Source organism: Pseudorca crassidens, chromosome X, assembly GCF_039906515.1.
Source record: "Pseudorca crassidens isolate mPseCra1 chromosome X, mPseCra1.hap1, whole genome shotgun sequence".
NCBI lineage: Eukaryota > Metazoa > Chordata > Mammalia > Artiodactyla > Delphinidae > Pseudorca > Pseudorca crassidens.
In genome coordinates this window covers 53,614,976-53,628,212 of record NC_090317.1, presented here as the reverse complement: position 1 = coordinate 53,628,212, position 13,237 = coordinate 53,614,976, and the positions used below count along the sequence as shown (strand labels likewise).

General features: G+C 35.6%; 1 protein-coding gene across 2 annotated transcripts in view; it reads left to right on the top strand.

Moving 5' to 3' along the window:
• The window catches only part of PCDH11X (protocadherin 11 X-linked), a 747,204-nt gene that overhangs the window by 409,460 nt on the left and 324,507 nt on the right, over positions 1 to 13,237 (top strand). The window contains exon 5 of one of the 2 annotated variants that reach the window (XM_067722353.1): positions 4,499 to 4,525. The exons of the other annotated variant lie outside the window; for it this stretch is intronic. Coding sequence (XP_067578454.1) covers positions 4,499 to 4,525 — 27 coding nt within the window. The remainder of the gene's footprint in view (positions 1 to 4,498; positions 4,526 to 13,237) is intronic. 2 annotated transcript variants of the gene reach the window in all.

The window sequence follows — 13,237 nt, the reverse complement described above, 5'->3', positions numbered from 1 at the left end:
TTAAAAAAAGAAATTTAGTGATGGTTGATGCTTTATTGAGTGATAATCATAATCAGCTTTTAAAATAAAGCTGTGCTTATCAAGTGCATTTTCTCCTGTACACATTCTGTTCTATTTCTTTCCTAATCAGCAGGCAGAGTAGTGAGTTAGGATAAGCTCTGGTGTCTTTGTCCTCTAATAAGTTTCTTCCTCTTTCTGTTACCTGTGTTTAGAGATGTGGCTGCCTTGACTTCTGACTCTAGTCTTGTTCCCTCTACTCTGTCATTAGGCTTAATGATCAGAAATTCCTAATAGTTGTGTTCAAGAGGACAGCTGCTCTATAAGCAGCAGCAATACATGAAGGCAGAATGAAGGTAACAGCTGTACTGTACACAAGTCAGAAAAGGAAAAGAGAAGTAGTAAACTTGGAGATGGGTAAAAGAAGGAGTTAGGATTTTTCAGAGACTGCACAGAGGCAATATTCTTTTGGGTTGGAAATCTCTTCTTGTGTTGACCCCACCCTTTGTCCTTGTTGTGTTCATTCTGAATGCACAGATCAAAAACAGACAAAGCTGAAACACAAAAGCACATAGATATTGAGAAATACCAAAATCATTTGATCTTATTTCTTCCAATTATACCAATACAGCTACAGCCTCAGTGTCTACTTGAATAACTCTTCACTGTGGTGACTTATCTGCCACCATACTCTACTGTGCTAATGCTGTATGATACAGAAGAGAGCTGACTAAAATTTGAGGATGCTCTCCTAGTTGGATCATCCCCTTGGTATTAACAGACTTTACTTCTCTTGTATGCTATATCTTGGCCCTCTTTTTCATTAGAGTCAATCAGCTCTATCACTCTAGAAAATTAGATATAATAGGAGAAATATTCATTTATTGGCAGTTGGAGTTAGAATTTATTCACTCCTAGAGGTTAATAAGAACGTATGAAAACTACATGACTAATGTATACTATAGAAAATTCTGAGCCCATAACATTCAGACTGGTGAACATTTCTCCCTACCTTACTATATATAATTTAGTTTGAAGAGTGATTTTGTTGATATAATTTTGGCCTCTTGGGAGTCATTTTTAAAATAAGGGGATAAAAATCCATGTCTCCGTTAAAATAGAAATTGCTTTTCAGCATGATTTTTCCCCTTCCAGAATTGATTTTTTTTAAATGTTTCTATCATCAAATCTGGTATCAATTTGCCAACCTACTCACATGCCTGCCAATATATTTCTGTGCTTTCTTTTAATTCTAATGCTTGTCTAGTTGTCATGAGATAGGGCCCACTTATGGTGACAGATTGTGTTCTGTCTGTGTGGTGTAGAAAATGCAAAGACTATCATTTTAATATTTCCCACTTGATCTATTTTAAACTTTCTCAATAGAAATTCTCAAACAAGGACAAAAGGAGCACAGCATAGGCAATGCTCTTAATTAAAATATATAATTTAGGGAAATAAACACATTCTGGAGTTGTCTTTTTTCACTGCAATGGTAAAGAGGTGCTCTCAATACGTTGACTAGCCTTAAATATTTTCATTACTTTTTCAATAATTCACTAATTTACCAATATAGATATAATTAATATTTTCACATCTTCACTTGTCTTGCTGAGGATTTTGCATTGCTCAGTAATAAGTGGTAAAACATCTAACTAAAATCTACTGTTTTCTTGACAGTAAATTCTAATGGAGGGAATATAAAAAGATCTATCGTGGTTCTATAAAATAAAGAATGGTAATTTTTAATATTATATTCTTAAATATGGGTAAAGTTTTGAGGGTTTTTTGCCCATGATATTATTTCTGTTGGAAAGTTAAAATTTTTAACCTGTTATTTAAGAATTATCATTCATGATAGAGAGAGATGTAAATACCAATTGTTTAAAGATATTAAAATCCAAGGACACTTTCTTGAAAGAGATTATTCAAGGCATTATCCTCAGGCTATGCCTTCACAGACAAATAGAATTCTATCACTGAGCCACTGATGGCTGAATTTGATCAACACATAAGGACAATAAGAATATCTTAGGCTAAAAATAACTACCCAAAGTGGAAAGAAAAAAACACACTTTGATTTCCTTAGATAATAGATTTGTGACCATGTCTGGATACCTTCCTCAAAAGTCAATTTTGGAAACTCACGTTATATTAAAATGACAGGAAAAAAACTATACCCTTTTTGGTCTGAGAATAAGTCATTGAATAACAAAATACAGAGCCTTTGTTTTGTTTCAAGGCAAATTATGCTCAGAGACTGAGATTATCTTTGCCAATATTTTATTTAACACAGGTCTACTGTGGGAATTATAATTTCACAAGCCAATAACATACAAGATAATGTCCTTTAATAAGCCAATAAAGAAATAACATACTCCAAACCAATGATTGATTAATTACACTATTGTTCCAGGCAAAGGGCACGATGAAAGGAATAAAGTCCAAATTTAGTTGTGGTGTACCTTTCTGTTGCAGGAAGGGGGACCCCTTCCAGGGCCTAGAGTGGGCTTTTGTCTAACACTCGCAAATGAATTGTCCAAGGAGACATGTGTACTGACAAAGCAAAAGGCTGTATTGGAAATGGGCACCCAGGCAGAGAGCAACAGGGTAAAGGAACCCAGAAGAACTGCTCTGCTACATGGCCTGTGGTCTCAGGTTTTATGGTAATGGGATTAGTTTCCGGGTTATCTCTGGACAATCATCTTGCATGGCCCATATTTGATCTAACTAAGTGTCTTCCCTGGTGGCATTCACCTCTCTCAGCCAAGATGGATTCCAGCATGAGGGTTTCTGGGAGGTGGACAGGACATGTCATCTCCTCCCTCCTTCTTTTAGCCCCTCCCAAATTCTTCCAGGTTAGTTTTACAAGACATACTATGGGTTGGCATGTCCTCCTTCCTTTGGCCCCTCCCAAATATTCCTGGTTAGTTTTTGGTGGCAGCACCACATTCTTCATTGAGACCTCCTGTTGCAAGACAACTCAGGCAAGAGGTTATCATCATGCCTGGTCAAGGTTTCAGTCAATGACTCCCTAACATTTTTATGAGCTGGTTCTCGAGAGAGAGAGCTTAGTCAACTGAGAGCTAATGTCCAGCTGCCAGCGCAAAGATGAAAGTCTCTTGTTGTAGAGCACATGGCTAGGAAATGAAGGCATTGAGGCTGGCAAGCATGATAATCTCCTTCCCTGGGGCTGCTTCATGGTTTTCACCACTGCTGAGCAGAGATCCACCTTCCTAGGCAGGAGCCAATACCCCAAAGTCTTCAGAGAGCTATTTAGATCAGCAAAGAGTCATCTTGCCCAGACCAAACACTCTCAGATGGTCTTCACACACTCTGGGTATTTATACTCTAATGTCCCCTTGCCATAGCTGCTTCTTCATATGTTCTTATTGATAAGACCCTGGTGGTGCCCCTCAGCAGTTGAGCTACTACTGAGTGCTTGTCAGCAACCGCAGATGTTGATGATGACATCCTGACACAACAACTTCAATACTTTTATTGAAACAACTTTACTTATAAAAACAACTGTATTCTTAGATCAAAACAATTTTTGTCATGAACAAATAGATCTGAAATCATATCAAACCACTAAACAACAGCATTCATCCTCTTACTACATTTGTATCTCTCTTTGTATATACCCTTATTTCAAATTCACCTCTATCTCCTCCCCAATTTTCTCTGATGCTCAGAGAAACTTTTGCATAACTGTAGCAATGACATGGAACTGAGGTAAATTTTGAGGATAAAGGACTTGGGAGCATCGTTAACTAGAAATGTTAGACATGTGATCCTTTTATCATGTGATGTATTCATCCTCTACAAAGGAGAATGAATCCAAGCGACAAATGGCCTAAATGCTTCTGGAGTTTTCAAAATCAATTTACCCCATTTCCTGAGGTTGAATGGGGGAAAAAAGAAGTCTTAAATAAAAATGAACAAAATGATTTTACCAGGATGGCTGCAAAAATTATTTAGTTGAACAGAATTGAATTAGGAGCTCCTAAAACCCACAAAAATTAATATTTAGAGAGAGTATCCAAAGCTGTATAGATATTTATGTTTACTCCTAATTCATGAATCTCCAACTAAACTAGTTTTTTTTTTTAAGAAATGTGTTCATGCTTGAGATAAAGACTCATCCATTTAAAAATGGATGGAAAATAAATAAGGGAATATCTAATTGGAAATATGTCTTTTCTTGGCCAATGCCTATGTGAGCTAAGGATTTAATGACTTTTTGATGACCATTGAAGATTTTTATATGGCTCTACATATTGCTGTATGAGATTTACAATGTTATATCCCTTTCCTGAAACCACTGAAGAATGCAACAGATGAAAATAGTTTCATTAGAAAAACAAAATTGTGTATTATTGCACTTGGAATTTTGGCATGTTTTTTAAAAAATATATTTGCAATAACAAATTGGAGCTGATTTTTGTTTTGTTTTGTTTTCCTTTGCTTCCTTTGCCTCCACTTTATCCTAAATCAGCAGAAATCCGAGGGAAAAAAGGCAGGAAAGGTAAGATTGTAAATTTCAAAGAAAATTGATTTCAAAATACGTTGTGATTTTTTTCTTGCGTTTCTGAAGCCACAGTAGCTACTAAGTGGAGTTAAAACTGTAAGTATTTAAGATGACATATGTTGTAGTTCTGCCTCAAAAGAGCTTCAAGCTGAGCTGTCTCTACATTTTGTATCACTTACACAGTCCTGGAAGCAATTTTCAAGTCTTATTTTATTTTATTTTTCATCAACACTTTCTTTTCCCACTGTGCCAAAACAACATACTGCTGACAGCATCACTTCGTGAATATTCTGGTAATACAGTTATTTTATGATAAATTTTAGCAATAAAAGGGACCATTTTGGTGTCAATTTACAATTTAACAGTGACAGCAAAAGTTAGTGAATATGAAGCATGATGATGTCTGATAAGGTCACAGAGAAAAATAGCATAAACTAAACATGGTTAATCAGTAAATTGATGTTCTCTGAGAAACTGGGCTTTAGAATGTCATCTTTCAATGCAAAAATTTTTTCTAATTGAAATATAGTTGATGTACAATATTATGTTACTTTCAGGTGTATTACATAGTGATTTGACATTTGCATACATTATGAAATGATTACCACCATGATAAGTCTAGTAACCATCTGTAACCATATAAAGTTATCACAATATTATCGACCGTATCCTTTATGCTGTATATTACATCAGCATGACTTATTTATTTTAAAACTGGAGGTTTCTACCTCTTAATCCCCTTCACCTTTTTCAACCACTTTCCTCCCCTCTGCCAACTGCCTTTTTGTTCTCTGAAGTCTGTTTTTGATTTTTAGATTACACATGAGATCATACAGTTGTTGTCTTTCTCTGTCTGATTTATTTAACTTAGCAAAATATCCTCTTGATTCATCCATGTTGTCACAAATGGCATGACCTTTTTTTAATGGCTGAGTAATATTCCATTATTATTTCATAATATTTGATGGACTCTTATTTGGCTTCCATATCTTGGCTATTGTAAATAATGCTGCAATGAGCATTGGGATGTATATATCTTTATGAAATAGTGTTTTAGTGTTTTTGTGCTGGATCATATGGCAGTTCTATTTTTAATTTTGTGAGGAAACTCCATACTGTTTTCCACAGTGGCTGTACCAATTACATTCCCACCAACAGTGCACAAGGGTTCCTTTTTCTGTACATCCTCACCAACACTCATTATTTGTTGTCTCTTAATGATAGCCATTCTGACAGGTGTGATGTGGTATCTCATTGTGGTTTTGATTTGAAGTTCCCTGATGATTAGTGATGTTGAGCATCTTTTCATGTGTCTTTTGACCATCTGTATGTCTTCTATGAAAAAATGTCTATTCTGTTCCTCTGTCCATTTTTTAATCAGGTTGTTTGTTTTCTTGACAGCTGTATGAGTTCTTTTGGATATTAACCCCTTATCAGTTATATCATTTGCAAATATATTCTCCCATTCTGTAGGTTGCCTTTTTTATTTTGTTGATGGTTTCCTTTGTTATGCAAAAACTTTTGAGTTTGATGTAGTCCCATTTGTTTATTTTTGCTTTTGTTTCCCTTGCCTGAGGAAATAGACCCCCCAAAATATTGCTAAGACCTATGTCAAAGACCATGCTGCCAATGTTTTCTTCTAGGACTTTTATTGTTTCAGGTCTTACATTTAAGCCTTTAATCCATTTTGAGTTTATTTTTGTATATGGTGTGAAAAAGTATCCCAGTTTGATTCTTTTACATGTAGCTGTCCAGTTTTCCCAACACCATTTATTGAAGATAATTTTTCACATTGTATATTTTGGCCTCCTTCAATGTGAAAGTTTTAAGTTCTGCTCACATATATATGAACAGTCTAGCTGTCTAGAAAAATTCGGTTTTCTACCATTAAAAAAATAAACTATGTCACACATATTGTTAAATTTTAATTACCTCATTGGTTAAACTGCACCACCACTAAAAATAAACAGTTATTTAGCTGTTCACTGACATTTGTTTTCTAGAATTTATGCCTTGGTTTCTTCACCATGTTTTGAGGTTTGGAACCAAAATGTTGTCATAACTATATGCTAGGTTAAATATGAGTGTTTTTCTAGTTTGAGAGACCAAATTTTGTCTTTGAAAAAGAACTTGCCAAAGGGTGGTCTAGACTATGCCAGAAGTACTCTGTTAGCCCTGGATGGCTTTATCAAGTGTGAGAATTACCTGAAAACGGAGCCTGACTAGAATGTCAAAATGAATTTTCATTAGTGTTTGAGAGATAAACTAAAATAACAGCATTAGAGAATTTTCACTCAGTATACCTTTCTGAGAGTTTTCAAATGCCCGTCTGAACCATCTTATCACTGTGACCTTGGAGTGATGACTTTTTGAGAATTAACTCCTCCGAGAAGGCAAAAGTTTATAGAAGATTTCTCCAATTAAAAGGAGGGAAGCAAGGGGAATGAAATGTCACTAGCTATGTAAAGTGAAAGAGAGAGGGAGAGAGAGAGAGAAGCTCTACAGATTTTAGGTGTTCTAACATTCTCAACCATTCTGGTAAATTTAGGAAAGGACCTGTTGCTCAGTTATTTAAATGTTGGAATTTTGAAGAACATAAATATTGGCAGATTTTATCTAGTATAGTTATTCTATAAATAGAAAAGTGTTTTTGTTTTAAAAAATTAAGACTGTACACAGCACTCTGGGATGAACTCAGAAAACACCTGGGTCATGAAACTTTAACATAAACCACTTCAATTGTGAATATTAAAACGGTAATATAATCACAATATAAGGAGCAATGGAAAGTGTGGTTTTTAGTGATGGATACTTTTTTTTTTTTGTCAAATAAAACCAAATCTGGACTTAGAGATTTTATTCAGAATAGAGAAAAGGCTCTGACCTCAGAAATCTGCAAGGTCTTAAAATCTAACAGAAAAAAGGTGCTTCTTTTTTTAAGGTAAAAAGGGGTAAGCAGAGATAAGCAGAATCTTTTAAGAAGAAACCGGACAGGCCAGATAAGTGGCCAGTGGGGTCCACCAGGAAAAGTGTCTTGCTGTGGTCAGCTGATTCCCAAGAGACCCTGATAAAGGGGATGCATTCCACATTTTTAGTGCTTGCTCATTACTTGGTGGCAAGCAGAGCTCAGGAGCCTGTAGGAAGGAGAGATTCCTGACTAAAGTTTGGTCAAGACAAAGTGTTGTAAGAAAAGGAGGGAGCCAAAGAATGATCATATCCCAGGTTTCAGGCAAGGCCCTGGGATGGGTTCCCAAGCGAAGGTCTTTGGCTTCATGCAGGAAAGAATTCAAGAGCAAGTCAAAGTAGAGTGAAGGACGATTTATTCAGGGAGATACACACTCCATAGATAGAATTTGGGCCATCTCAGAAGGCAAGAGGGCCCTGGGGTATGGGTTGTTAGTTATTATGGGCTGGGTAATTTCATAGGCTAACAAGTGGGAGGATTATTCCAACTATTTGGGGGAAGGGGCAGAGATTTCCAGGAGTTGGGGCACCACCAACTTTTGGTCTTTTATTGTCAGCCTCTGAACTGTCATGCCTGTGGGTGTGTCATTTAGATGTTAATGTATTACAATGAGTGTATAATGAGTCTCAAGGTCTACTGGAAGTTGAATCTTCCACCGTCTTGGACCTAGTAGGTTCTAACCAGTTTTTGTAGTATCCTGTTTTTCTCAACGGCTGTGTCATTCTTTTAATTCTTGTGCCCTGCCCACTTCTCTCCGGTCTCAAAAGCAGAGTATAAGAAAGGGACAGCTGTGAGCACTTGGTCATTTTTTCCCAATACTGTTCTATACCAAAGTAAACACAGTAAAATTAACTTACTAATATTGTGCTTACTCTGTTCCAAGCACTGTGTGTGTGTGTATACATATAAGTGCATATGTGTATACTTCTATATCTACATCTATATCTATATGTCTATACCTACTACATATTTAGTCCTATAAACTCATAGTTTAATCCTATGAACTCTTTTACAGATGAGGAAACCATGGTGCAGAGAGCTTAAGTGCTTGCCTAAGATTATAGAGCTCACCAGTAGAAAAGCCATGAGTTGAACCCAGGCAATCTATCCAGAATAATTAAAAAAAAAATAAAAGAGAAAAACTTGAATCATAAAACAAATACTTCTTTTATATCAAAATAATAGTTTTATTGTATTTTAGTAATTACCCTGAATATATTTAATGTTTTAAGATGCTTCTGGAAGAATAATATTTTTTAAAAAATTTACTTCTGTCAACTCTGATGATGCTACAGACCTATTATGAAGCCCTTTTCACTAGTCTATATGCATTCTATACCTAGCCTGATATAATATGGTTAACATATACCATGGATATTAGGTCTGTCCTCTGACACCCTTTATTTTTGGTTCATTGCGTTTATGTATTTGAAGGGTATTTTGAATATTAAATTCAAGAAGCTATAAACCTTAAATATATTAAGTGTCAGAATATTCATTAACTTTGGATTTACTGCAAATATCTCCATAAAAAGTCGAATTAATCTCTTGAACCTCACCTATTTAGGTATTTTTAATATAAATTATAAAATATTACTTTTACGTTCAGTTTAATTCAGAGTAAGTGAAAAATATAAGCTTCCTGCATTTGTAAAAAAATAGGGCCACATATTAACTTAGCTAAGAATGAAGTATCTAAATGAATGCTTTATTGTCCTAAAGTCTCAAACATCAAAGGACCTAGAGTCTCAAACTTCAAAGGACCTATAATTTCTCAAAGACTTCCTCAGCTATTTGCATTTAAATGACTTCAGAGACCTCACCAAACAAGACTAGTTTTAGATTCCAAATCAGAGTTTTAAGGTACAGAGATAGATAGACAGGTTTTTCTACCTCTCTTTTAAAAGATTACATTTCACAGGGAAGCTAGTGGCATTCAAAGAGCAGAATAAAAGCAAATGTCATACTCCATACTTCATTCATTCTTTAGTATGGAATGGCTAAGAGTTAATTAAGGGGAAAATACATTTCAACACATAGCCACCTGTGACTTAATAGATTGGTGATAGCAATGTTTGTTTTCAACTAAAAGAGAGAAGTACAATTTTTGAACCTGGTTAATATAAAACAAACATTTCTTGCTTAAACACAAACTGATTCCCTAAGTTAGTACTAACCTAAAAATTTCCACGTAGATTTTTTTTTAAATCCCTCCCCTTTGGCTAAGCCTGAGTTTAAATTGCCCTCAGGGTTTGCACAAATGGCCATGCTTGTTAAAGAGTATGTTCACCAAAATGCTAAACTGAAGTTGGCAGAAACAGAGCTGACTGAGATTCTCAAAAGAGTATATTTCTTATTTCTTTATATTTGCCTGAGGTGAATTTACAAAGTGTTTTCTTTCAGACTAGGCTAGTTGGTAGCAGAAAGAATAGCTATAGGAAAAAAGCAAATAAAAGTCATTGCCTGTTATTGGCCTCTCTTCTTCCAGACTCCTGTCATTTGTGTAACCATTTGCTCCAAGGCTACATGAAGAAGAGGGAGGCAATGAGAATGTTCAGAGGAACATATATTAAAGTAACATTTTACTGGTGTCTCCAAGCTACTTCTTCTTCCCTTATCCTATTCAACAATCCAGAAACTTTGGGAAGTTTCTTCATCATAAATTGTCCTAACTGTATAATTTAGAAGTTTGAATATGGCACAGCATGTTGAGATATTTTTTAAAGGTTTTCTCTAAATGAAACTAATTCTAAGGTTACGTTTCTGAAGAGACGTATCCACAAGCCTTGGCTTTAATGAAGGATTATTTTCATACATACTTTTTGCAACATGATAATCTAACAAATGCATGAAGCTAAATCTATAGCAATTGTGAATGCTGTTTCTTCTATACTAACCAGTTTTCCTTATCAGGCATTCAGTTGAATGTTAGTAATGCTATGAGAAAGTTAAATCACATAAGAGTTCTAATTTAGCATTACCAACTACAAGCAAACCTATTTACCTTTTTCCTACATATGTTCCATAGATGTGATCTTCCAGGGACATTGTACTGCAGGTATACTGAGTCCTTTGGTAGTGTCTTAACAGCTTCTTATTTTGCTTTGGAATAGATTATTTAACTCAATGGGTAGTGACTGAAAATTTAGTTAGTGGCAAAAAAAGTGACAGATTTTAAAGGACATCTTTGGTTTGATCTTTGGATTCTCCTTCTATGCTTATTCAAGACTTCTGCTTGCACTATTCAATGTTAAAACTGTTAATGTAGCTATCACCACAAATCGATATCTGTTTTGTCTTACATGTTTGTTTTTGTTGATCTGTTTTGGATTTTGTTGATTTTTGTTGCTCGGTTTGTTGATTCTATTGCCCTTATATGTACATATGTGCATTCTCTGGATGTTATTTTCACGTGATTACAAGGACTCCATGATTTTGAACATTGTCCTCTCTTTTTATGACCATAACTTTATTATCCGCCTTGTGTTATCCTCTTGTGAACTTGAACTTTCCCTTCATTAGGTCCTCTAATTGCTCATCCCACTTTATGAAATTCCTTCCTGGTTACATTCCTCTCCCCATCTCATCATTACTATCCTTGACTTTTCATTCTTGGCTTCTCACTCTGTTTATGGTGCCAATTTCCAACTGTAGTCCCCTCACAGATTGTATTCTCCACAGCTCACTGAACACTCTTTGGCAAAAAAAAAAAAAAAAAGAAATTACAAAATTGTACTCAAAATCTAGCTTACTACACATTCATAGTATTAAACTTCTGCTGTGGCTCTAGGTATTGTTCAGAAGTCTTTTTATGCTCCTTTCCATTAACTTTCTATCCTGGGCCTTGAATGACTATCCCAAACCTTTTCAACCATCTTCAAATTCCTTTTACAATTTCCAACCCTGAATTACCAGCAGATAACTTTAGGTCCTACTCTCCTAAGATAGAGACCACCTTTGTAACCCCAATATATTTCTGAGTTCCTTTCTAGTATCTCATTTGTTCCCTTTCAGTTATTGAAATATCTAGCTTTTTAGTCTCTTTATACATGCCACTTCCATTTTTCCTTTAAATATACATAAATGTCATTTGTCAAGGAAAATAAATATGAAATAACCACCCCCCAAGTAGAATATATCCTCTTCAGCCATTGCTGTAATTCACTACTAAATTGAGAGGATCATCTCTCTATTAACTGCATTTTCTCACTACATATTCCCTGCTATAATTTGTTATTTTTACTTCCAATTAAAATATAATCCTTTCATCATTTGTCCAAGATTTTCTGCTCACTGGCTCCAGAATTTCTGTTACATTTGACATTTTAAACACTGCTCCTCTCCCAGTATTTCTGGAAACCTTTTTCTATAAAGCCTTCTGTGATCTGTCCATCCATTGCTACCCATAAATATAATGTTCACAACTGGATTGTGAGTTCATGTTAATCAAGTACATATTTCTTCTGTATTCTTTCGATTCCTAGTGTAGGAGAGGAAAACTTTTCCCTTTCTCTCTTCTAGGTTCTTTGGCTGGTCTAATAGTTAAATTGACATAAGATAGATTAACAGGAGAAAAACAAATTTAAGTTTGTACATATGGGAGCTCATAAAAATATGATGCTCAAAGAAGTAACCAAAGCCGGCAGCTTTTATATCTTTTAGATAAAGAAACAATAAATTTGTAAAGAATTGACAAGACAAAGGGATTTGGGCTTAAGGTAGTAAAATTAGTAAAGAAGTAACAAAGTTTTTGTATACAACTTTCTCGGCCCTGAATTCCCTTTCTCTGGTGATGAGGATCTCTATCTTTCTCCTTGTACAGGGAAGATACCTTTCACATTGGAGATTTATTTCCTGTTTTTAGGGGGACAAAGGAGGGTCAGAGTGTTCTTCTTGCACTTGCTATTTCTTAAGTTACTTTAATTCCAAATAATCAATACACTGAAGTAGTGTATCTTGGGGTGACCTGCCCTGAACCTCATCACTAGGACCTATCATATTTCACTTTTTATAGACATTTAGTGTATTTGTCTTGTTTTAAATTTCCATTTTTTTTTTCTTTTGCGGTACGTGGGCCCCTAACTGCCATGGCCTCTCCCGCCGCGGAGCACAGGCTCCGGACGCGCAGGCCCAGCGGCCATGGCTCACAGGCCCAGCCGCTCCGCGGCATGTGGGATCCTCCCAGACCGGGGCACGAACCCCTGTCCCCTGAATCGGCAGGCAGACTCTCAACCACTGCGCCACCAGGGAAGCCCTAAATTTCCATATTTTGATAAGAGCTTAACAGAACTGACTTAATCCAAAGGAAACTGATTTCAAATTTTCCAGAATAAAATGTGAAGTATTCTACTAATGTAATAGCAAATGCTCGATTATACAGGGATTTAAAAATCTTCTTTTTAGGGTCCTCTGACTTCATGTAAAACAGAAAGAAATATGTGGCACAAATGGTAAACTACTCCTTAGCCTAATTCAGGCAGTTGTAATCCTGTTCTTTAGTGTGCATAGAAGTATCCTGGGAAAATCAATGCTGAGAGGTGTCTTCTTTGTAAAACTCTGATGCTCTGAATATTTTTTATATATATATTTTTTTCTGTAAGGTCCCAGGTGACTGAACTGTCCAATTTGGACTCTTTATTTCTATAAAAATGTTATTTTTCTTTGCTCCTATACCAAAAAAGTGGAGGGGGTGTGGCTATATGATCACATTGCGTCCTTTTCTCATCCCTTACTGAAAGACTCTA